General features: G+C 50.7%; 1 protein-coding gene across 3 annotated transcripts in view; it reads right to left on the minus strand.

Moving 5' to 3' along the window:
* HTR4 (5-hydroxytryptamine receptor 4) overlaps positions 1–25,127 on the minus strand; it is a 70,413-nt gene extending 45,286 nt beyond the window's left edge. For 2 of the 3 annotated variants that reach the window (XR_004243251.1, XM_032125233.1), the window contains exons 1-2: positions 24,924–25,127; positions 3,197–3,278 (exon numbers count right to left, since the gene is read on the minus strand). Coding sequence is in view for 2 of the 3 variants with exons in the window: in XM_032125233.1 (XP_031981124.1) it covers positions 3,197–3,222 (26 nt within the window). In the remaining variant the exon portion in view is untranslated. Of the gene's footprint in view, positions 1–3,196; positions 3,279–12,359; positions 12,501–24,923 lie in introns of all 3 variants that reach the window. The other variant, XM_032125234.1, reaches the window with a different exon arrangement.
* Between the last annotated feature and the right edge of the window lie 295 nt (positions 25,128–25,422).

Here is a 25,422-nt window from a genome sequence, read left to right on the forward strand (position 1 = left end):
TCCAGCTCCCTCAGCCGCTCCTGGGGCTCCAGACCTTTCCCAGCCTGGGGGACCAGGTGGAGAAGAGAGTTTGGCAGAAAATCTTCTCTATCAGTTCGTTTATCTCTGCAGAAATGCGAGAGCAAATCCCTTTCTGGATCTATGCTGCCAATATTACAGGAGGATTAGAGTTGATCTTTCCTTGGAAAGGGAAGGAGGAAGAGAGCTCTGGGCTGATTGTGGCCTGGTAAATGACATTTCATAGCCTGTTATTTCTCACCTAAACAGAAGAATGATCAAAGAGCTTGAGATAAACAATGATTTAATGACTCCAAGTGTAGAAGCTGGAGAGGTTTTGAAAAGAGCTTGTGTACACACCAGAATAAACCCTCCTATTGCAACCTGCTGGAGGCACCCGAAGCTGTTTGCTTCCCATGAATCCCCACTGCCAGGGCACTCGGAGCACACAAACTCTTCCCTACGTCCCTTCCATTTCCTACGCTTTGGCTCATTTTGGTGCCTATTTGGTTGCAACCACTCAGCCCAGCTCTTGTCCCCCTCAGTCCTCACGCGTGGCTGGCAGTGTCCTGAGCAAGCGGGGCTGAGGGCACAGTCCAGCTCCTCTCCTAGGACATCCCAGGGGCTCCAGGGATGGATCTTTGAGTCCCTCTCTCCCCCTCTAGGACTCTTTCTCCTGTTTCTCCCAGGTTTGGATGGGGAGAGGAGATCGAGGACCTTCCCTGCCTCTTCGTGCCCGTGCATAGCACCAGGTGCCAAATCCATCCCAGAGCCAGCCATCAACAGCTCCACTTCTCGTGATCCACAGGGAAAAGGAGCCTCCTGAGCCAGCACAGCAAACTCCAGGATTTGGGAGTGTGTGTCAAACACACAATTCTCTCCCAGGGGCACAGGTGGAGGCCTGCTGTCAGGACCAGTGTTCCCCATGCCTCTGTACCAGCGCTTTGGGTTGAAAAATGGGATCTTTTCTTTGCTTCAAAACAAACACAACCAATCCAACCGATTTGATTCCTTGTTCCCTCACCTTGCTGCTCATTCCTCAAAGTCAGGATAAGATTAATGAGCCGCACACAGAACTGCTGGAGGGCTCTGCACTTTTCAAGCCACAAAAATACCTTCAGCAACAAACTGAGAAAGCGAAAGCTGATAACGACAAGTTTGGAAGCAATTAACATCAATCTAAAAATCAGCTGGTTTAGGGGCTCGGCTTGAAAATAAAAAGCAATTACTGCTGTGACAAACTGAAAGAATACATTGTTTTTCCATAGTTGGTTTAGCAAAGGGAGTCTGCCTTCACCAGCAGCTACAATTAAAGCGGTTTTGTAAAAGCTGTTTACCTGCACTCAGGGTGCTGGTGATTTTTTTTTTTCAGCTGTTTCTCCAGACTGTAACAATCTCTCCCCCACACCTGAGGAAGCAAGAACCCTTTATCAAGTGTGAAGTACTCAGGACAATATCCCAAAATCTGCTTGGAACACAACTGTGGGATCAATATTTAGCACGTGCGGGAAACCACACTATGAAAAGCCAGTGCCCATAAAGGAGAGGAGTCCTGCAGGGAATAAAGGGTGAGAGCCCACTGGGGAATACCCTGAGGAGTTTCTGTCTCGGGCTTTTAAAGGACGCAGCCTCCTTTTATCCTGAACTCCCGGCTGCAGGCAGCCCTCTTCCCAAAGGCTGTTGCTTCTGCGATAGACTTTGTGCTGACCCTTTTATCTATTACCCTAAAGCTCGAGAGTCAAACTTGTCCGGCTTCTGGAACGACCTCGCCCTTGAGGCTGGTGGGGACATTAAGGGCCATTCCACAGCCATCAACAGCCCTCCCCTCACCCATGGAGCTGTTTGTAGAGACATCAGCACACATCTCCTCCTATCGAGCATCAAGGCGATTTTCCAAGGGAAACCTCAGCCAGCCCAGGAAAATCAGATCCCGGCTTTGAGCAGGGCTCAGCCTCTCTGTTAAGCGCAATTTCTCAGTTTGCTGCAATGGATAAACGGGAAAGAAAGGGAAAGAAAGGGAAAGAAAGGGGAAAATAGGGAAAGAAAGGAGGGGGAGAAAAGGCGGGGGAAAAAAGGCAGGGAAAAAAAGGCAGGGACAAAAGATGGGGAAAAAAGATGGGGAAAACAGATGGGGAAAAAAGGGCGAGGGGAAAAAAGGGTGATGGGGGAGGGAAAGGCAGGAAAAACCCAGGCGGGGGAAAAAAAGGGAGGGGGGGGGGGAAGGCAGGAAAAACGGCGGGAAAAAAAAGGCGGGAAAAAAGGGGCAGGGAAGAAAAGGGCAGGAAAATGGCGGGAGAAAAAGGGGGGGAAGGGGTGGAGGGGAAAAAGGCAGGAAAAAAAGGCAGGGCAAAAAAAAGGCAGGGCAAAAAAAGAAGGAAGGGAAAGGAAAAGTGCACAAGGATGGCCAAAAATGCCATGCAGAACTGGTGTAGATAAGAGTCACCTGTGCTCCAAAAATATAAAGAAGTGAGATTTAGCTACCATGACATAAGGAGGAGATGTCAGGCAAACCAGGAATGCTCTGCAAGGAGATGATGGAAGCTTTACCCAAGGTCTAGGAAGGCTTTAGTAGTCTTCCAAATGCCATTGCTCACCCCTGTGCACAGCACAATTGCAACCTACACTGGTAAGAGCCCAGGAGAAGCAGAGTTTGGCCTCTCTGGATCGCTGTAACCAATTTGAGGTTTTCATTTCAAACCACTTGACAGGATCTCATTAACCTGCTGCCTATAATAAATGTGCCCAATAACAATCTCCAAGTCACATGAAATTAAAAAATCCAATAAAATATAAATAGGAAATACTTGCAGATCATTTATTTTTCTACTCTGGAATTAGAGAAAATGAGGTCTGCCACCTCCCTCGGCCCGTGATGAATGCAAGTTCCAAACTGAACTGTCAAAAATTTCCAGGAATGTCTCTCCAACATCACGCTGCAGCCTCCTCAAAATTCATAACATTTTCTACTGAAAAGAAATCTTTGGCTCGTCTGTGCCACATCTGACACTTATGCAAATATCAGGGTGATACCACATCCTCAGAGAAGCTCCAGGAACCCCCAAACCAGGCCCTGCTGCACGAGCAGAGACCTTTATTTGCAGGCAAACAGAAAATGCCACCCTGCAGCTTTGCAGACTCATTGTAGGGTCACTGCCCCGCCGCAGCTCAGGGGCTGCAGGAGCTCAGTCCTTCCTCCTACCTCACATTCACATCAAGTTCTTCCATCACAGGCAACAGGCACAGGTAGCTGGGAGTTCAATGTCCATAGAAGAGACCTCATCCTGCAGTGGAGAGAGTCAGAAATACAGGGATTAGTTCCAGGATCTCCCATAAATGCAAATTTACCCCACTGAAGACACCCATGGGCTGATCCAGGCCAGGTGCCCTCGGTTTTTTGGCCACCTGAGCACCCACCAGCTCATGTTCAGCTGCTTTAGACCAGCACTTCCAGGTCTTTTTCCATCAGGCAGCTTTCCAGCTCTTCCCCCAGCCTGGTTGTGCCCATTCCAAATTACCTGTGCATCTGCAAGACTTCCCCAGCAACTTCCCAACTTTCAAAGCTACAAAAAGTGGTTTAAATAGAGTGAAGCTGAAGAAAGTTTGCAAAGCCCAGGTGGGAAAACACAAGCAAGAAGGCTCGGTAAATTAGTTTCTGTTTTTACACAAAACTAAAACATTGACTAACCACTAAATTAAACCAGGTTTCCTGTGACACTCTATTGTGCAGCCTTATGAATACTTAATAGCAGTGCTGTAATTACAAAGAACTAAACGCTTTGCAGCTTGAGTTAAAATAAATGTACTTACTTCCAGCACCACTAAGTGATGTAAATATTAATGGGGTTTTTAACTCTATCAAAATTCCATCCTGACTCCATAGAAATGAATGCACCATCTTAATAATGTGCTTGTGCATTTGCTGCTGCTAATCCAGTGGAAAAAATAGGCTCAGTTTCGGAGCACTTGAGGATGTTGATTACCCCTTGTGTTGTCTCTAGGGAGCTGGGGATAAAGCCACCACCACAGCACAGTTAATGCCAACCCAGATGCAAATAATGCCATTGTGGTTACTTGGCTTCAAAGGAAAATTGGATTAAAACCGCCTCAGCCTTCCCAGACACTGATGCCAGGTTTGCAATGCAAATGAGCCCCCCGAGCTCCAGACCTGGCTCAGTGTTTGCCACGAGGAGTAATTCAGGACGTATGGATTAGACTTAATTTTGCAAGCAGAATTTGCTGGAATCGAAAGGATGTTTTTATCTAACAGGCAGAGTTTGGCCCCTTGTTTGCAGCTTAAACCTTCAGCTGGTGATTCTTTGGGCACTCTGGAACCTGGTGACTCAAAAACTGCTGCTGTATTTTGCAAAGAAAAGGGTGAGAGGTCTAGAGATTCAGCTCTGCGTCCCTAAGACCTGACCTCCGACTTGAATTGGAAGGAAAAACCCCGAACCCCACTCTCCTGTGCTCCTGCTCTGGAGTTCTTCCATAGGACACAATACCTGATACGGTTTCAGTCTTTGAGATATCAGCATAAAATTAATTCTAATTTCTCCTGCAAAATGGAGGAAAAACTTTTCAGTGATTTTGTATGTCAAAATTCCAGTTAGGGGGCATTTTTCTTGATTTATTTTTCTGGGGAAAAATGTAATTTTATTGTACACCGAGGTCACACAATATCTGTACCATCTTGCTATCATGGAGACCTACAATAACTGAAACTTTCTATGTAAGAGTAAAAAAAAACCTGCAAAACAACCCTGAAGAACCAGAGATTTCTAAAATAGGAAAAAGCCTTCACAAACAGACAAAACCCCCCAGCCAACGAAGGCAATCCAGGAACCAGCATGGAAAGGCTGCACTGGTGGCACTGGGGAATTCAGGAGTGATCCAGCTGAGCTCAGCTCACTCCCTCACCTGGCACACAACAGCCTCCTTGGCAGACACTGTCCTGCCTCTGCCCCTTCTCCTCCTCATCTCCACAGGGAAATGGGAAAACCCAACGAGGACATAGATAAATGGATGCATTTATGCCGTGGCTTTAAGGCATTTACAAAGATTTCACCTGTCAGAGCCATAAGGGGTTGGCTGGTGGCCAACAGGTGACCCTGTCTCAGGGCACCACAGACTCGCCTGCTCTCAGTGGTGGCCTTGCTCTGCCCTGTGGAGATGGAAATGTCCCCCCAGATGCCAGCAATGGCCACAGCATCTTCCCTGCAAGCACCAACTCACTGAGACACTGACACATTCTCCATCCCATTTATTTTCATCCCACTCAGCCCCCATCAAGTTCCACTTTCTGTCACTGCTGAGCTGATGACAACAGGAGTTGAGTCACTGTGAAAAACTCACACCCCCATTTCCTGCAGTGCTGGGTTCCGAAAGTGCTCCGCCACTTGTGGCAGCCGAAATGAAGCACACCTCAGGTGGACTGAGCATTCTGCAAAACCCTTTTTCCCTCCAGACAGACCCACACTGTCCCTTCTGCTCTGGGAGGGACGGATTTAAGCCCTTAACCAAACCAGCAGCAGGATGGAACAGGTTCCAGAGGCAGGAATTCCTCCAGAAAACCCTCACAGGAGAATAGGGACCTATGAGCATGTGCCAGAGCAAGGAGGCGCAGGAGCCTGGAACACTGATCCCACAATTAACACGTGAATAGCAGGTGGCAGCTTTTCCAAGAGTCATTTACCAAGGAACAAAGCAAGGAATCTCACACACACCTTTCCCATTGAGTGCAATTTGACTGCAGCCAAACGCTTTTTTCCTTAAATACAGCAAGATTCTTTACCTGAGACTAAGCGATTCTTCCTTAGCCAAGGCTGAGAGCCTTTATTCGTCACGGGCCCTCAGCTGCCCCATCAGGGCTGATGAAATCCGTGTAATTAATTCCATTAGACACAAACCTTGTCCACATGAGACTCAGATCGGACCCAACTGCACCTGAACTCCATCAGGAGTTCAGAGAGCAAAGGGGTCCACTCTGAACCTCACAACTCAATGGGAGGGTCTCCCTTACCCCTTCGGGTCTCTGGTCACTGTGTAAACCATTTGTAAATCATTCTAGATCCGTTTTAACTCTCTTTTCCTTTGTATTTTTCCTCCCTGCGGTAAGGAACAGAGTGAACCTTGGCACTGAACTTTCTTCAGTCACACTTTTACAACATCCTATATCTGCCAATACCTTTGGAGACAACCCTAAGTGATCACAATTACCCATTTGTGACATGCTCTGCTGCTCCACAAAGCAGGGACGGGGATGTGAAAATAAACTAAATTCGGTTTCTGACTGTCTCATTCTCTTGGTGAAGAATTGGATCACTGCAGTGATCCATCTTCTCTTCATAAGTGTAAGGTAAAAAATCCCCTTTAGACCAGCCCTTTGCCAGCTTTCAGAGCTGTGTGGTGTGCAGTGATGGTGACTCTGATTTCAGTGTAGTTTTCTGGCAGACACACGTTTTTTATGGGGTAACACAGAGCAAAAGATGTCACAGATGTTTAGAACGCCTGTTTAACCTTCCCCTGGAAACTGCTGTCCTCCACACCTCAGATAGTTCTTGGAAGTGCAGGGAGTCATTCAGCTCCCATCCAGAGTGTGATTCCTGATTGAGGCCAGCAGAATCACTCTGACATAAATAAAGACTGCTACTACCATCTAAATCCAGGAGTTCAAGAGGCTCCTCGCTTTCTGTAGTGAGCATCTGCCAAATTGAAGCTGGGATTGAATTAAAAAAAAAGCTGTTGCTCGATTTCCACCACATTTCACATTTGGGGTGGTGATTTTCCTCATAGCTCCATCACTGTCAGAGAAAAAGAAGTTGTTAGCAGAGGTTAACTGGACCAGATCTCCCCAGCCCACATTAATCTGATATTTTTGAAGTGACAGTCACCTCATCCCAAAGACAATTTCTTTCTCATCACTGCAGAGCAGTCCAAAACCCTCCAAGTGTTGTAAGAGAATATCCTGCCCATGACAACACTTGAGGAACAGGAAATATCAAGTGATTCATTTTGTTCATTCCCAGAGAAAATGGCTTTATTTCCACCCATTTCTGCCAAAGGCACTGCCCCCTCCCACAGCACCTCTTCCCTTCCCTTGTCACTGCTCTCTCTTTTCTCCCCATGAAGGACAAAGCTGATAAGGAGTCCCTCGGTTGTCAGCAGAGACAGATTGCTGGGCTGATTTTAATCCAGCATCATTCCAGCAGGTTAAAATGGAGCAGTTTGCTTAAACAGAGAAAAATTAAGAGACACACGCAACACGTCACCCAAAAAATAAAATGGAGTCCAGCTTGAAATAGAAAACACAGAAGAAATGTCTTTATTTTTCAAAAGAGCTCTTTCAACCCAAAGGGAAGGTCTCTGGCTTGACCACCCAAACCAGAGGCACTGAGTTTAGGGGCTCGTGTGCTGAGGGATGCCACAGTCCCGGGTGGCAAGACGGTGACAGTGGCAGCCACGCTGCTGTGCCAACAGGTTTCTCTTGGTGCCAGCCTGGCCTTCACAGCTCCCAGCCGTGCCCTCTGTGCCTCCTCAGCCCCACGCCGGGGCATTCTGCACGGGCTATGTTAAAGTCTGAATTTCATCCTCGAGTACCAAAATAGTCCCCACAGACAGCACGATCCAAGGGCTGTTCCCTAGGAAAGGGCACGGGAGGAAGCTGTGCCTGCCCATTCTCCTGGATCAAATATTTACAGCAGTGGAGTCCCGTGGGTTGCTCAAGGGTGACTTTGCTCCAAAGCAGAGGCATCTGTAGCAGATCTTTGCCTCTCCCAGGCTCAGTTTGTGGGAGGGAGAAGGAGCAGCTGTAAAAGCAGAGGGGTTATTTGCTGTGACAGGGACATTATGAGCTTTCACAGCTCGCTGCTCTCACCTCCAGCAATTACTGTCAGCTTTCGTAGCCAAACCAAGCTTTCAGCTGCACTCTCAAACCTCAGGCAGGAGAAACATCCCACAGGAGATCCTGACTCTCTTAGAAGACCAAAAATACAGTAAGAGATGTCAATTAACAACTGAGGGCAAGAGGGATGGGTGAGTCCTTTCTCACCACCCGTGTTTGATCTGTGCCGGGCTGCCATGCTCCTGCTTTGCTCACGTCAGAAAACTTCCTCAGAACTTACTTTTTCCTTCCTAAAAACACTTTCCAGCTTTTTTTTTTTTCCTCACACCAGCACCAGAGTGTGGAAACCGCTGCCCCAGAAAGGCACCAGCTGTGCTTTCTGTGTCAGATAAATTGTTTGTTTATACAGCCATGCGGACTAGAAATGCTGGTAAATATGGGAATCCCTCAGCTTTGCCATGGGCGGTGCTGCTGGTCACTCCCAGCCTGCTGGAGGAGCTTTGGGATGCTCAGCACCATCCCAGCTCATCCCCTGGGATGGCTGCACACACCCTGTGCCTGGGGCTGCCCGGGATCCTCACTTCCACCGAGTCCCTGACGCCCCATTGTTTAAAAAGCTGCCCTGCTCCAAAGCAAACAGGAGCTGATCCATGGAGGAGGCACATTCCCGTGGACGTTCACCTCATCCCAGACACGCTGCTGTGCTGCCCTGAGCTCTGCCAGCTTGGGAGAGATGAGGGACGGAGCAGTGACAGGAGCCATCTCCCTCCTGGGAGTGCTGGGACATCTCGGGGATTGCCTGCAGTGCCTCCAAATGGCATTTCAATACATGAATTCCTCGCTTTCCCAGCTGCACAGGCGAGCCTTTGTCACCCATTTCTGTCCCTCCTTTGGGTCCCTGTCCTGCCTGCAGACCCCCCCTGGGCAGCACAGCATCAGCCAGGCCCTGGAGGGGAGAAGTGGCTGAGTGAGGCAGGACAATTCCTCCCTGCAGAGAGGATTTATCCTCAGCACAACACGAAGGGCTCCAGCACAGCTTGTGTTCCCTGCTACCCTCAACTCCTGCCCCGTTTCCTGCACAGGTTGTTGTGGTGGACTCATTCCACTCCCCATCTGGAGGCCAGGCACGATTACAGCTTTATTGTGTCGGAATGAAACGCCTCTGGTTTATTTTTATTGCTGCCATAAGCTGGGTTTGTAGGCTGTGAAGCACAAGCAGGAAATCAGCTCCTGCTTCGAAGCCCAGTGCCAAGAGCCAGTTTATGGTTCTGCAACTGGACTTCAGCAGGAACAGGAAGATCTCCTGGCCTGGATGTCTTTCTTTGCTCTAATTCCGTGTAACTCTGACTAAGAAATCCCTTGGGTTGTGCTGAATTGCGCTATCTGTGATTTCAGCTCTGCAGAGGGTTGACAAAATCTCCTGGTTTTAACAGAGCTGAAAACAGGGAGCTAAACAGCAGGAAGGATGGAAAGAGAAGAGAGGGAGAAGCGCCAGGTCACAAACCTGCAGCACCTCAAACCCCATGGGCAGGCTGGGGGCAGAGGTCACAGCTGTGGAAAAATACAGAAGAAAAATGTGTCCAAAACTACAGAAAAAGGGGAAGCTAGTAGCTGTGGATTAATGTCAAAAGTTTAGGAATGGTCAGAAAGCAGTGAGAGTTGCAGGCTGCAGAAGAGGCTGATTTTGAGCACATTGGTAAAAAAATAATTAAAGTGAGGCTGATCAGCTGGAAAATATTTCAGTTGTTGACCATGACTTAAGAAAAGACACTTTGCCAATAAATACTTCAAAAGTTGGACTCAATGATCTTGAAGGTCCTTTCCAACCTGAAGGATTCTGTGATTTTATTTTGGGGACCCTGTTATGTGGTGATGAAGTTTTCCATCCCCACAGATTAAACAGTTTCTGGTCACTTCAAGATTAGCAAATCCAGGTGATGTCATCTTGGTCTTTAAAAAGAGTTTTAAAGAGCTGGGTAAACAAATTCACACACGGTTGGTTTTGATTTCCAGTAAACTTGGACAATCAGAGTTAACAAAGAAAAGTGTCAATATTTTGAAAGAATAAAGGGGATGATCTAGGTAATTATAAGCCTATCAATCCGAGACTGCTCTCCAGCACAAGAATAAAATAGCTCCTAAAGAATACGGTTCATCAGGAATTAAAGATGGGAAATAGAATTTGGCAAATCAGTGGGAATTAGAGGAGAATAAATTTGCCTTCCTGATACTTTCAGTGCTAATCAACAACAATACTGACATAATAAATTGCTGTATTCTCTGATTTCAGAAAAGCATTTGATTTGGGATTACCTGAGGGTTTGATACAGGATAAAAACAACTCCATACAGGACTCTTAAGCCCAGTGTGGTGAGAGAAGCCGTTCTGTGATGTGTGGTTCCATGGTTTGATGATCCGACGAACAGAGCGGAATTTGGGGTCTCTCTGTGCTGACGGAGGGGAAAGCTGTGACTGGGAAGATGAATTGGATGGATTGAGGATGAAGTGCTGTATCCAGAGGGATGAGCATTTATCCAGCGGTTTCCTGCCACCCCCAGGCACTGATTCCAGCCCTGCATTCCTTCAACACAGCAAATCATTCGCTGGAGGATTCAGCACAACCCTGCCAATGCAGCTTGGACTGATCAAGGTGCCAGAATCTCACTGCCTCTCCAAGGAGGAGAAACTTCTGATGTTCAGACAATGGAATTGTGGAGATTTGGTTCTTAAAATAGCACCAAGAAGGGAAGAAACACCCGTGTCAAATAGAAACCTGCGCTTGAGGAGCAGAGCTTTCCTTTCCCCCTCCTGTAACAGGAGAGAAAAGATCCTCTGTACCCCCTGGGATTTCAAGCGCTTTCAGATGAGATTTAATTACTCGGGAGAGCTGCTTGGAGCTTTTGTTCAAGATTTCATGCAACTCAGAGGGCAGCGAGTGCCACTTCAGAGCCCTGTGTTCCCTTAATTGCTGGGATAAAGGGAGGCACAAAGATCCCCGGGCAGCTCTGACTGTGCCTGAGGGCACTTCGCTTCCCAAACTAATCCCTACTTATCCCAGACACTCGATGTCTGACTGGTGGCATTCAGGGAGAAGTGGCCAACTGCACCAGGCTCTCTAATTATAGCCTGACCTGTTGCTAATGAGTGTTTGATTAACCCACTGCTGCTGCTTTATCACACTAAATAAATAATACCCACTCTCCTCTGGCGCTGTTTGCAGAGCTCATTTCCCATTCAGAGCTCAGAGCAGTCCCCGGTGTCAGCCCTGCCTCGCACCTTAACCAGGTGTAAAAGCATCACAGCCTGGCATCAGCAGGAATTCCTGCATGGAAAAGGTGGTTGAACACTGGCAGGGGCTGCCCAGGGAGGTTTGGAGTGCCCATCCCTGGAGGTGCCCGAGGAAGGGCTGGAGGTGGCACTCAGTGCTCTGGGCTGGGGACAAGGTGGGGATGGGGCACAGGCTGGACTCGGAGGGCTTTTCCAGCCTCACTGATTTGGGATTCTCTGACAGTGAGGGCTGCTGAGCAAACAACAGCCACCGCCTTCACCAAAAATTTCACTAAAAACCTTCAGCTCAGCTGGGTCCTCGGAGGTGGAAATAGGGACTGAGGTGGCTGCAGGGGAAGTGCCAAGGACTCCCCACTCCCTGGGGCTCTGGGGAGCTCTGAACGTGATGTTTTGGAGGCAGTGAACCAGTACCATCAAACACCAGGCGTTTCATCCCACCACGTCCATTTTGGAGAAGAATCTCTCTGGCAGGTCCATCCCTGAGTGCTTCCCAGCCTCTTTCCCTGCTCAGACTGGAGGAGCACAGCCTTCCCAGGCTCTCCTGCAGAAGGTCCAGCTCATCCTCAACCTCTCTGGAGCTCCTGCTGCCAGGAGACCTTAAAACCCTGCCTCTACTTGGCCAGCACTTCTCAAAGCTCAGCCTCCCAGACCCTCCCTACCCAGCAGGGCTGACTGCCCCACTCCATTTCCTTCTGAAATGATCAAAGAGAAACTTCTAAAAATCATCCTGAGAGCAATTTGCATTTCTCATGTTGCTCGTGAGAAAAAATTTCCACTTTTTATCCCTGTGCACAAAGAATCTCTGATTTTCTGCCACTTACAGCCACCATGAATATTCCAGCAAATAAACTGGTAAGAAATCCCATGGGAACAGCAGATTTTTAACTGAATATTGGGCATTAGTTAATAATTGGTTCTGAATTTACAGTGGAAAGGAGTAGAAGTGAAAACCTGGTTTAGTCCCCAGGATAATTCAACAGGACAAAGGAATCAACAGTCTGTGACTTTTGTGTCCCCTGGAACTGAACAAAAACAGCTGCAGCATCAGCAACCTAAAAATTGCAATGAATGGCCCACAAACAACCCCAGAGAATAATCTGAATGTTGCCAGCAAAGTTTATGATCCATATTTCTTAATCTAAAATTAAGCTACATCTAGAAATCTCCAGTATAAAGCTCAGAATTCAATCATCTCCGGAGTTCTCGGGAGTGAGATATTCCTCGTTCTTGAGCTCACCTGGACTCATGGTGTGTTCCTCCTGTGCTAAATTAGTTTGGAGGCTGCAACATGCTCAGACTGCAGGGATTTATGGATGGGATGGTCTGTGAGACTGGAAAGGGCACAGGCAGCATCCATGAAGGTCTTTATTTTGAAATTCTGTGGTTTTAAACAAGAAAAAGGTTTGGTCACAAGCGGGTAAAGCATCTTAAGAAAGACCTGACATTTCTCTGAAAAATATGATACAAAATATGGCCCTTTGTGGATTCATTTGGGGCAGGGCTCTGAGACAGGGCAAGAGATTCTGCTGGCCAGGGGGGTTGGGAATCCTCTTAATGCAAGGTACTTTGGGGCATTTTTCACCAAAATTCCTTTACTTTCACCTCTTGAAGCTCCTTTCTGTCCTGGTCTCAGTACTTATGCCAAACCCTGAATATGCCCAGCCCCGAACAACTGCAGAGACTCCAAACTGTGCCACAGGAAAGCAAAAGATGGCAAATTTCCCACAATTTACAGAGTTGCAGACGGGAATTCACGCCTGGCCCTGCACACCCGTAGAGCTCCCTCCTTGTTTGCAGGCTCCCACCTGGCAGCACAGGGGTGCGTGGGGACAACACAGCACCACTGCAGATTGTGGAGCTGCTTATAAGAACCCCAAAAGTGGCTTTAAAAATGGTGATTTCCTGTTTGCACTCCCTCTCTGGAGCACAGGGACACACAGGGCTGGAGGAGTAGCTGCAGCCTGCAGATGCAGTTTGAGGCTGCTTTTAAAAACTTCCATGTGGGTGTTTGCCAAAGGAGCTTTTTTATACATACATTTTATTTTCTGCCCTGCTCGTGAAACAACTGACTTTTATTCATATTTACACAGCCCATCAGAAAGCAAATGAAAAACTTGTCCTGAGAAGCTGCAAAGCACTAAATTAGCCAAAAGCAAATGTTCCTGCTGGGAAAAACGTTCCAGGTGTGGCTGCCAGACTCCTTCCACCCAGAGCTGCAGCTTCTAAGCGAACAAAAGAGCCTGGACATGAGGAAAGGAATGTTGCTGCTCTTGAAATAAAAACAGATTTTGCTCTTAAGCAAAAAGCTGTTTGAGAGACATTTCTTTCACCTGGATGTTTTTCCCAGGGCTGGGTGGGAAATCAGGGGGGGCTCTCAGTCCCCAGAATGATCTGGCAGCCTCCCAAACCAAGAGAGCCTTCACAGTCACTCAAAAGGAATAATTTGTCATTTTGGACTTTTTTTCATTTCTATTTTTCATTCTTGCTCTCCCCAATCCTTTAAGATCCCTCCATACACATTTGTCATCGCCTACTTTTCTGCTTTGGGTTTATTTTGCCCTGAAATCCCCTGACTCCAGCAGTGCTGCACTTCTTAGTGGGTCCTAACTTGCTCTTTAAATAAATTATTCCTTTGAGGAAAAAAACCACCCACCTTAACTAGAGAGTTGATTCTCCTGCTGCATTAATTCTATTAATTAATTCTATTCCCTTCACTCTAATTAAATATAATTCCTACCAGCACAAAAAATCCATCTCCCTGTGGCCAGACTGCCCTGTAAATCCCTCAGGAATTAATGGTGGCTCAGATTTTGGAGTGCTGGTACCAATTTATTGATTTTTACCACAAGAGGAGGTGCTGCCTTGAACAGACCCCACCATCCTCAGCTGCTTCTGGAAGCTCCTCCAGACACAACAGCATTTAAAACAACAGCGAGAAAGGATAAATAATCATTAAAAAACGTCTGTGGAGCGCATGGTTTACTGCAGAGTCTGGGAAGGGCCAGGCAAGGTCACAGAGTCTGCAGCTGGCTGTTAAAGTGAAATGGGGATTTAGCATTATTGGATGCTCTGTAATAAACCTGCCCACACACCTGACCTCCCCGAGATCTTTCCTAATATCCCAGCTGAGGCACAAAAGCATTTTTGTAGGATTTGTTACAGCTTAGGGCTCCTCAAGGTCACTGCATCAGGCAGAGCAGCTCGTTGTGGGTAAGGCTTCACTGGGATCGAGAACACGGATGGAGAATTCACAAATTTCTTGATCTGTGCAGGGGTCCCACTGGGATTTTGGGCCTTGGCCTGCATCCATCCTACCCTTGACCTTGGAGATCCCAGCTGTGGTGGCATCATTTGAACTGACCTCCCCAAACCAGTCTCATTTCTGCACTATCTGGTGCAGCCCTTCTCCTCCTCCTGCTCCTCCTTCTTTTTCATTCTCCACCTCCTCCTCCTCTTCCTTCTTCTCCCCTCCCTCCTCCTCCTTCTTTTTCATTCTCCTCCTCCTTCTTCTCCCTTTCTTCCTCCTTTTCCTCTTCCGCCTCCTGCTCCTTTTCCTCCTCCTCTTCCTCCTCCTGCTCTGGTTGAGGGAGGCTGAAAGCCTGGGAGAGCCTTTCATTTGTCCAGAGCTGCCTTAAAGCTTTCCAGCAGCAGAGATCTTCCTTCCCACCCTTTTGTTTCTGAGAGCAGGGCAAGGTGCTCCTTCAGGTGTTCCCAGACCTGGGAAGGGTTTGTTGGACTGTGCAGAGCATCAAAAGGAGATGTCAGAGGAGAGGTCAGAGGAGAGGTCAGAGGAGATGTCAGAGGAGAGGTCTGAGGAGAGGTCAGAGGGATCTCCGAGATCCCTTGCTGCCACGCCAGGTTTGATGTCTGTGCTCACAGCAGTGTTTAATTCCTGGAGCAGTTGTTCCAGGCTCTGTTTGAAGAGGGAGGCACAGGTTGGACACCAGTTCCCTTCTCCTTCTCTCACAATCTCCTGTTCCCCTGGCTCAGGCTGTCCCTTGGCTGCCTCACCATATCCCCACTGCTAAAAACCTTCCTTACTCAAAGCAGGAGACACTGAATTTTCTCTTTGCACGGCAGGAAACGTCCTCAGGCCCTGCTCTGGGTGATGCAGAAGCGATGTTTGAGCTCACTTAGCACAAGTCCCTGTCCTGGGGAGTGAGGGACACTCGGCTCCAAGTGCTGAGAACAGCTCAGCTTTGGTCACACCACTTCCCTGGAAACTGTTCCCTCCAGGAATTCATGGGCAGCAATCAGATGTTCCCCCCACCCCGCTTTTCATCACAGCTCATCAGGAACTGGGATGGGGCTGGGGAAAGGGCAGGGCAGAGAGAGGCTGAGCTGCGAGGAGGGAACGGATCCAGCCTCGGAAGAGGAACTGACGTTGCAGTTTTTGCCCTGCTCATTTTATGGTAAATAAAGAATTAAGGGAGATTGCTGGAAATGTGTCCATTCAGGCAGCAGCTGAATTTCCTGTTAATTGCTTTGGGAGTGAGGGAGGAGGGAAAAGCGTGGAGACATCACAATGAGCAGTGACTGGTGAGTACCCAAAGCCTTACTCTGCACATGTGCTGCTCATGACAGAAATAGAGATGTGCTCTCATAAAAACCCCTGTTTACTGAAAGAGGGTGAACATAAAAAATAAATCCATCTCTCAAGGAGACAAAGAGTGCAAAATAATTTATTGCTGCATTTGTTTTGGAGGAAGGAGTGGCACCAGGTTTTCCCTGCACCAGTCCCACGAGAGGTGCAGCCCCAGTTCCCCCAGTGGCTCCCACTGCACTGGGACCGGAACCAGCTCAGCACAGGGTGAGGAGGGGCCTTGCCAAAGCCCACCGTGAAAAGGAGCAGCACAAATCACAGAATCATGGGGTGGTTTGGTTTGGAAGGACCTTAAAGCTCATCCAGTGCCACCCCTGCATGGGCAGGGACACCTTCCACTGTCCCAGGCTGCTCCAAGCCCCAATGTCCAGCCTGGCCTTGGGCACTGCCAGGGATCCAGGGGCACCCACAGCTGCTCTGGGCACCCTGTGCCAGGGCCTGCCCACCCTCCCAGGGAAGAGTTTTCTCCCAGTATCCAATCTAAATCCACTCTCTGTCAGCTGAAGCCATTCCCCCTTGTCCTGGCACTCCAGGCTCTGGTAAAAAGTCCCTCCCCATCCTTCTTGGCTCCCTCCAGATCCACCCTGTCACGTGCCAAGCCTGGCCTTGTTCCCGCACCTCACAGGCAGTTCTGGGTTCACAGGGAGGTGAAGCTGCTGGGAAACCAGGAGAGATTTGGATATTCATCCTGGATGCACTCAGGAAGAGGGAAGGAGAACTTGTGCTAACGTCACACACCTTTCAAACCCAGCCAGGGCAACCAGCGAGAAGCGGCTCTGAACAGGGAAGTAGGAAACCCCGAGCTGACACAATCGCCTGCCCTGTTATCTGCACTTTTGGTTTATTGTATTTGACCAGGCTTTTGATCTGAAGGAAGAACATCCGAAGAGAAAACAGCACCAAAATCTTTTGTCAGCACCAACTTTGCAGATCCAATAACACCTCTGAACAACACCAAGTCAGCAGATCCAGCAAGCAGCTTCTCTGTGTGATCTTGGCTTTTTCACAGAAAATCACATTACACCGAAATCAGACTTTTCCCACAGGAAGTTTCCATTTGTCACTTAAAAAACCAGCTCACTACCAAGAAAATCTGCGAGGTCTGTCATGCAGCTGTTTCAGCTCTGTATTTCTTTTCAGGCTGTAAAGCAGATTCTGAGGCCATGGAGAGAAGAATCAGATGGAGAAAAAGGGCTGGGAGAGACCCCGAGGAGCTGTTTAAGCAGCCCCAGCTATATTTTCACCTGCTGTGGATGACATTTGGAGATGGAGATTCCTCACTCTCGTTACGCAGCCTCCCAGGGGAAGCACATGCAGGGATTTTTCTAGGCTCTATCCTTAATCTTCCTTGCTGCATTTTATTGCTGTGACTTCTTTTCCTGCCCTCGACAGACTTTGTTTATTCCTCTTGCTGCAGACACTGCTGCATCTGCAGAGCAGCCCCATGAGCAGCCCTGGCTGTGCTGTCCCTGACACAGAGCCCACCCAGCCCCAGCTCTGCTCTTCCTTGCTGCTCATTCCTCCTTCCTGATCCCTCCTGTGCCTTTCCTGAAGTGCAAACCTGAAAAGAGCACTGGGAAGAAGGACTCCTTCCCTGCTTTCCATGTCCCATCCCTCTGGGTTGTCACTGTTCCTGGGTTTGCTCTGTTCCAGCATTACCTGGGGGGTTTGGTGATTCCCTGTTTTCTGTGTGTGACTTTCGTGTCCTTTGCCGTGCAGTACCTTCCTAACTGCTCATGGAATCACAGAATGGATTGGGTGGGAAGGGACCTAAAGCCCATCCAGTGCCACCCCTGCCATGGGCAGGGACACCTTCCACTGTCCCAGGCTGCTCCCAGCCCCAATGTCCAGCCTGGCCTTGGACACTGCCAGGGATCCAGGGGCAGCCCCAGCTGCTCTGGGCACCCTGTGCCAGGGCCTGCCCACCCTCCCAGGGAAGGATTTCTTCCCCAGGCTGAACAATCCCAATTCTCTCAGCTTTCCCCAGTCCTCTTGGCCTTTCCTCCATCCTCTCCTCGTGCTGTCGGTGATTCCTGCCTCGGCACAGCTCATCCTCATCAGCTCCATCAGTTTCCTTCCCCTCCAGCTCCCCAGGGATGGACACAGACTCCCAGAGAAAGCCTCAGGAGGGAGGTTGGAGTACTCAGGACATGCGGGCACTCGGGTGGGATAGGGCTGACCCTACCCAAGGCTGAGAAAGCAGATCCTTTGCACTCATGGACATCTCTGCCCCTGGGGGATGCCAGCTCGTCACCAACAGCTCCGTGACCCCCTGGAGTTTTCCATGGTTGAGGAGTGAATTCCAGTGGAGTGGATGCCTCTGCAGAGGCCGTCCCACAGCCATTGCTCTCCAGGGTGCTTTTCCTGCTGGTGTTGCTTTTAGCTGGGTTTTGTTAAGCCTTCATCACCTAAAAACGTTTCCATGTGCCAAGATTGGAGCTTTCAGTCTCTCCCGGGCTGCCTATTTTTGGATCCTTGATCTGGGCTCTCGTTGCTGTTTTTTTGTGAGTGTATGTTTGTTTCTAAATAAACAAAAGCTGGAACAATAAATGTCTGGGCACCCAGAGAGCAGTGAGGGATCAGATGTTTGCTAAAGAGGAGTGACGTGGAAAAGAAAGGAACTGACTGAGAACCACTGCAGAGCCAGAACACCTCTCAGCTCATGTGTCAGGGAGGGATGCCGGGGGGGAGGGCAGGGAGTTCTCGGGATGCAGACAGACACGGATGAGCTGGAGAGAAGCATTAATCCAAACCAGAATTAATCTGCTGCCACCATCATCATTATTGCTAATAATAAACAGTGGGGTGTGCTCCCAGCCCTCCTCATTGCCAGAATTCCATGCAGCAGGAATTCCTGGCTGCTGGAAACCCTTCCTCTGCTCCAAGCTTTTCTTCTCCCAGCTATCATTTCCCTGGCACTTACATCTTGCAGATATTTGTGCTCACGTTGCCCTGCCCTCACCCGACTGTCCCCCACAGGTCCCCCACAGGTGGACAACCCCGATTTCTCCTCCCTTCTAGCATTTACATGGTAAGTGGGCATTCCATGGAGCAGGGAAATCCTGAGCTGCATGGGCAGAAGGATATCCCTTCTTCCTCCAATTCCCGATTCCCTGGGTTTGTTTTAATCATCCCCGAGCAAGTTCCGCTTGCTGTATTTTATTAAAAGCAAACACAAGCGCAGAAGGGCTGCTTGTTTTCCTCCCCGAGCTATAATAGAAGGTTTCTGATCAATAAAACAGCACAGCCAAGCAGAGCCCATGGAAAACCAGGCACTCATAAAAGGCATCTTTGCAATTAGTTTTTATCAGCTCCATGATTTGCTGCTGAGCAAGGAGGCTCCTAAACTCAGCCCAGCAAGGAGGTGCTTGCTCTGTGCTTGCCTGGTGCCCCTGTGGTACAGAACAGGCTGGGTTATTCAGCCTGGCTCCTACTGACAAGGCTTTGGGAGCTGCAGAGCTGAATTTCCTGTGTCTGTGAGAGCGGGTCCGTGTGCTGCACAGCCTGGAAGTCAGTGCCGAGAGTGGAGAGGGGATGAAGGCAAAGAGGAGGAGGGAAAGGAACTTCATTTTCCACAGCAGCACGGCCTCTGAGGTGCTTGCAGGGTCTCTGCACAGGACCTGTTTTACTTTCAAATTTCAGTTTATGCCCCCTGACTGCCTGGCCAGTGTTTTTCCCACCTGGAAGTTTGGTGATAGCTCAGCAGATGGAATTTCTTGGAGGGTTCAATCTGATTCTGTCTTCTCCTGTTCTGCCTCTACCATTTGAACCCAGCAAAGCAGTTACTGAACACAACATTCTGGTCGTTCTTAATGTTCCTGGGAGATGCTTTCCCTTCATCCTGAACCGCCCTGCTCATCACTGTTTCACAGATTGCTTTAGCTGCCCTTATCAGACACCTACATGTTCTAATTCCTAATTTATATTCATTGCTGCAACTTTCCCTTATTTTTCTGGGGACAGTGTTGACTGGGTTTGGGGTTTTTTTATTTCCTTTTTCCCTTCTCTGCTGAAGGATAAAAATTTCGCTTGGCAGTTTTTCCTGTCAGGGAAAACATGTTTTTGTAACAATCCCATGGAGGGCCCATGAAGAAGAAACACGTTCCACTGCTCTGGCTCATCTAAAATCAGCTGCAGCCTGGAGTTCTGTCAGGCAGAGCTCTGAGAGGGGCTGTGATGGTGGCAGCTTTGACTTCAGTGATGTTAAAGCGGCCATAAAGAGCCAGATCGCCACAAACATCCTCCTCAAACTGTTTTGGTCTGCATGGAACCAGTCTGGCTCTCAGTTTGCCGATAATTTCACTGCCAGGGCCCAGCCCAACACCCTGTGGTTCAGCTGAGGAGCCCTAAAAGAGCCAGGACACCTCAGAACAACTTCTGGGATGATGAGCTGGGAAGAGCTCATTTCCTGGACCCAGAGGTTCAGCTGCATCCTTCAAGTCCTCTCAGGAAGACCTCTGAGAAAGGTTTAATTGCGACCTTCCTGATGTTAAAGCAGCCCTGGTACAAAATAAGTGGATTCATGAGGCCAAATTAACCCTTCTGCATCTGGGGATGGCTTGGGAGCTTTCCGTGGGTGCTCTGAGAGCGGCTGCTCAGCTGCTGGAAGGGACCCTGTGGAATTTTACTGATCTCAAGGACTCTCAAGCACAAAGGTGGAAAGCCTCAGGCAGGGCTGGGCACAGCTTGGGTGTGCACAGAGCCCAGCAGGAGCCAGACACTGCAGGCACAGAGAACAGGGGAGGAGGACGTGGTTTGGGGTTGGTTTGGGAGGACAGAGAGCCTGACAAGGGGCAGTGCCCGGGTTCCTGCTGGGTGAGATGGACGGGGGAGCTGCTGGAGGCTGTGCCTCACCCCCGTTAACGCTCAGCATCCAACCTGTCTCCATGGGAACTGCAAGGGCAGAACTTGTCTGTGCCACCTCAAACCCAACAGGGGGAAAAGTCCAAGCAAATAAGGAGCCTTGCAGTCCTGAGCAGATGGCTCAGGGGGGTCCTGCCCTCAGCCCACGCTGGCCCTGAGCTGGGACAGAGCCCTGGCCCTGCTGCTCTGTGTCACCAGCCCTGTGCCACCAGTGCAGGGTGTGGTGGCACCCGGTGCTCACCCAGCCAGGGGTGGGGAGGCAGGTGCTGGGTTAGGGAGGGAGCCTGGGTACAGCTGGAACCCTCATAGACCTGATTTTCGGAGGTGTTGAGTCTGCAAAGCTCACTGACTTCAAACTGAAGTGTGGGGGTGAGAACCTTCAGCGAGGCAGGAGATGAGGGCAGGGTGGAGGAGGTGGGAGGAGATGCACTGAAGGCAGGGCTCTGAACTGCTGTCTCAGCTCAGGGAAATACAGACCCAGAACCCACAAGAGAACGATCTGCCTGCTCAGCTTGCTGCATCAGCCAGACCCAGGCACGGCTCTGCCAAACCCATCTGTGAATAACCAAACCCTCCTGGCTGCACCAGCACATGGGAAAAACACCCAACACCACCCACAAAGGGGCAGAAAGTGGCTTTTCACCCTCATCTCCCCATCCCAGGCTGGTGACAGGACCCTGTGCCCAGGGGTGACTCTCCAGAGCATCTCCCACCCCAGCACCATCTCCTCATGAACCACAGGGCCGCTGCACACCCAGTGATTTTCTCTAATTGTTTCCCTAATCACATCAGGTTGCTGAAGTTCCATTTGTGCTCCTACAGAGTAATTTGCTTTCCCCCATGCCCTGCTGGCCGTGTCTCTCCCTGGAACCCCGTGTCTGCAGCCACTCCTCAGGGCTGAGGGGGCCCTCAATTAGGTTATGGGTTCTAATAAAAATCAGTCTGATGGAATTACACCACAGACGGAAATCAGCTGCTTTGCAAAGCCTGGGTTTGGATTGGTGTTAGCTGAGGGAACAAGCACATGGATCATCCCTCTCCCATGTCCACACATCCACTGGGAGGTAACCCACCTCTGCTCCAGCTGAGGCAAAGGTTGCATCACCTTGACAAATAATAATAAAATAAAGGTAGTCCCACAAAAAAATGCACCAGGGAGAGCAGGAAATGGCAGGAAACAGAAGTGCAAGGAGTTAAATGCAAAAGCCATGAAGCTCTTTCACCCCTTTCCTGTAACCTGCACCACAACGAGGTTCTTCACACTCTGCTTCCTCCAGGAATCATCCAGGTTTACAGAGAAACACTGGTACCATTTAATTGGGTGTATTGGTCTTTTGAGATTTGGAAATTTTTTTTGAGGTACTACCTGAGGAATGAAGCACAGGAATGACAACATCAGAACAGGGGATGGTCTCTATCTTGACACCCATCAGTGTCTTTTTCTGCAAATGGGCCAGGGAAGCCCTAAGTGGATATTAATTAGTAGTGTTCCCATGAGAGATTTTCTTTAACCCCCAGGACTTGGCACTGTCACCCCAAATTTTAGCCACAGAGTTCTCAGGATTTACACCAACATTCACTGCAGTCACAGAATTCCAGAATCATTTGGGTGGAAAAAGCCCTCCCAGCCCACCCAGTCCGTGCCCGATGCCCACCTTGTCCCCAGCCCAGAGCACTGAGTGCCACCTCCAGCCCTTCCTTGGGCACCTCCAGGGATGGGCACTCCAAACCTCCCTGGGCAGCCCCTGCCAAGGCCTGAGCACCCTTTCCATGGGGAAATTCCTGCTGATGCCCAGCCTGAGTCCTTTTGGATCCCCAGGCAGCTGAAGCCAGCGTGGCTCCTCAGTGAAATTACTCAGATTATTTCCATTTGTGCCTCTGTGAACCAACCCAAACACGGGGCAATCCTGCCCTGCCTCTCTGCTCCTGTGCACCAGTGTTGGGAGGATGGTGCTCTCCTGCTTCTCCCTCAAACAGCAGCTGTGGTTTCAGACACAAACCCACAGGGAATATTTCCACACCATGCAGGGTGACAGCTGGATGTGCAGGGCAATGTGCTGCCCCTCACACCTTCCTGGCACTCATTCCATCCCCCTCCTGCTGCTCCTGCAGTGTGGGAGACAGCAGCAAGCACAGAGGACATTGGGGTCCCCACCTTGTCCTCCTCCTTGTCCCCACCCCATCCTGCTGTCGCCAGGAGCAGAGGAGTGTGGAAAGCAGGGCAGAGCTCTCCTCAAAGGAGAGGTGGAGAACTCCCAGCTCTTCAGCCCAGCTCCCAACACAGGCTCCTGCATCCTCTGTCCCACGTCCAGCTGCATCTCCCCCGCATTCACCTGGAAACCCACGAGTTCCCGACATTTCTCACCCAGAGGGCTCAGCCCCGTTCTGGCAGGCACCTGTCCCTTGCTCTTTGTCCTACCTCAGACTTCCTGGAATACCTGGAAAAGGGGAGCAAACGTGGAAAACTCGAGGCATGCCAGCTGGCTCCAGAGGATGGGGAGGAGGAGGAGGGGGAGAAGCAGAAGCACTGCTGGCACTTGCAGGAGCACAGTTGGTGCAGAGGAGCTGAATGTACGATCTGGAGACTTCCTAGAAGGCCTTAATGAGCCAACAGGCTCAGTCAGAGCACTCTTAAATCAGCGTTTACAAAGTCCTGGGCAAGCTCAACTATTTCTGTGTGTCCCCAGTCAGAGCCTGCTTCAGGAAATAAGACAAACACACCTTGGTGTGGAAGGAGTTGTTACTTAAGCAAACTCACAGCCTGACTCATGTTTGCTTTCCAACGGCCTTATTGGACAGTGCTGGCAGTGCCAAGGTCAGGCTGGCAGAGGAAAGAGGCAGAGGGAAGATCTCAGAGGAGAGGAAGGCGCTGCTGCTCTTTGCCTGTCACAGCAGTCCCCATTCCTGGTGGGAATGCTCCCATTCCTGGTGGGAATGCTCCCACCCCTGGGTCCCCGGGCACACCTGTGGCTCTTCCCCCAAGGAGTGGTACTGCACAGACCACTGCTCATCCCCGGTACCTCCCCTGGAGAATGACCTCAGCTGGGCTGTCCATCACCCTCTGCTACACCAACAACATCCAAGTGATCTCCTGAAAAACTCCACCCTGCCTGTGCCAAGCGAGAAGAGCCAACTGCAGCAACAGGGGACAGAGAAAAATCATCCTCCTTCAAGAAACACAGGGCAGTGTTCCCATTAAAAGGAAAGTATTTTGGTTTTAAGAAGAAGTGAAGTCATAATGACGTCACACATTTCAAACACCACTCCAGGCTGTCTGGGAGCTTGAAGCTGGCAAACCAGGACTTGGCTCCTTCCTCACCTCCCTCAGGCAGCACAAACTTGCAGCTGTGTAATGTTTTAGTTACTCACCCTTCTATCAAGTTGCCGAGGGTGAGGTTTGTTTTGGAGCAAGGGAAGATGCCTCAGGGGCTGAGGAAGTGACACTATTCTTTCACTCCCGGGCACAGCTCTGTCTCTCCCGGAGTCCGATCCACAAACTGGCTCCACTCCCAGCCCCTGAATCAAAGCACTCACACTTGAGCAGGACTCCTGTGAACTTCCCTCACTCTTGGAGTAGTTCTGAGCAAGCTTCAGCAGTAACAAAATGCTTAACCCTGGTGACACGAGCTTGGAACGGATACAGAGCCTGGAGAGCTCCAGTGTGACCGGAGCCTTTGCACTCTGGACCCTGGGACACAAGTGACACAGCACAGAGCTGCCCCAATCCTGGAAAACACCTTCCTTCCTCGCAGAATCACAGAATTGTTAAGGCTGGAAAGCCCCTCTGAGATCCTCGGGTCCAGCCGCTCCCGCAGCACTGCCAAGGCCACCACCGAACCGTGTCCCCGAGTGCCACAACCTACCCGCTCTTTGAACTCTTCCAGGGACAGCCATTCATCCTCACTTAAGCAAAGTTTCCCACTCGTTCAGAGCCCGCCGAGCCTCCCCTGTGCCAGGGGCTCCTGCCCTCTGCCAGCCTCCATCCCGCTCCTCCCGCCGCCCATTCCAGCACTTCGCTGGGCACACGAGCCGCACATCCCAGCGGGGCCGGCGGTCACCGACGCTGCTCGCTCCCACCTTTACCTGTGCAACCACGCACGCACCAGCCTTCCCTCCGCTCCCCCCGAGCGCTCCGGGGCTCCGCCGCGCACCGGGGGGGACGCCGGGCACCGCACCCGGGGCTATCGGGCACCGCACCCGCATCCGCACCCGCATCACCCCCGGCGCTGCCGAGGGGCGCTCCCGGCGCTCCCGAACAGCTCCCCCCGCAGCGGGCTTGCCACCATCCCCACCGAACCCCCTCTCCACCCGCTCTCTCCGCCGCCTCCTGCTCACCGTGGCCGGGGCAGAGCCCCGCGGCGCCCGGCGCGGCTCCCCCGGCGCGGCCGCTCATCCTGGCGGGGCAGGAGCGGTGTCGGCGCTGCCCAGGCGCGGGGATGCGGTGCCTCCTGCCCGCCCAGGTGCGGGATGCGGTGCCTTCTGCCCGCCCAGGTGCGGATGCGGGGCTGCGCTCCCGCCCGTGGCTCCGCGGGCAGCGCCCACCCCCGGCCCGCCCCGCACGGAGAGCGGGGGATGCCCGGCCCTGTCCCCGCCCCGCCCGGGGAAAGCCGGGGCCGTCCCCTCCGAGACACCAACCCTGTGCTCGCCCCGTGTGCCCCAGGAGTCGTGTGGGCGCTGTGGGCACCTCTCCCTTCATCCCGGTGAATTCTCGCTGGTGCTTCTCCCTGGCTTTCGGAGCAACTTCAGGGGTCGGTGGTTTGGTTTGTTGGCTTGCGTGCAGAAGGGAAGTGGAGCGAGCCCATCTTACTATAAGTTGCTTGATAAGAACCGTTTT

This window comes from Corvus moneduloides, chromosome 15, assembly GCF_009650955.1.
Source record: "Corvus moneduloides isolate bCorMon1 chromosome 15, bCorMon1.pri, whole genome shotgun sequence".
In the NCBI taxonomy this organism is placed as follows: Eukaryota; Metazoa; Chordata; class Aves; order Passeriformes; family Corvidae; genus Corvus; species Corvus moneduloides.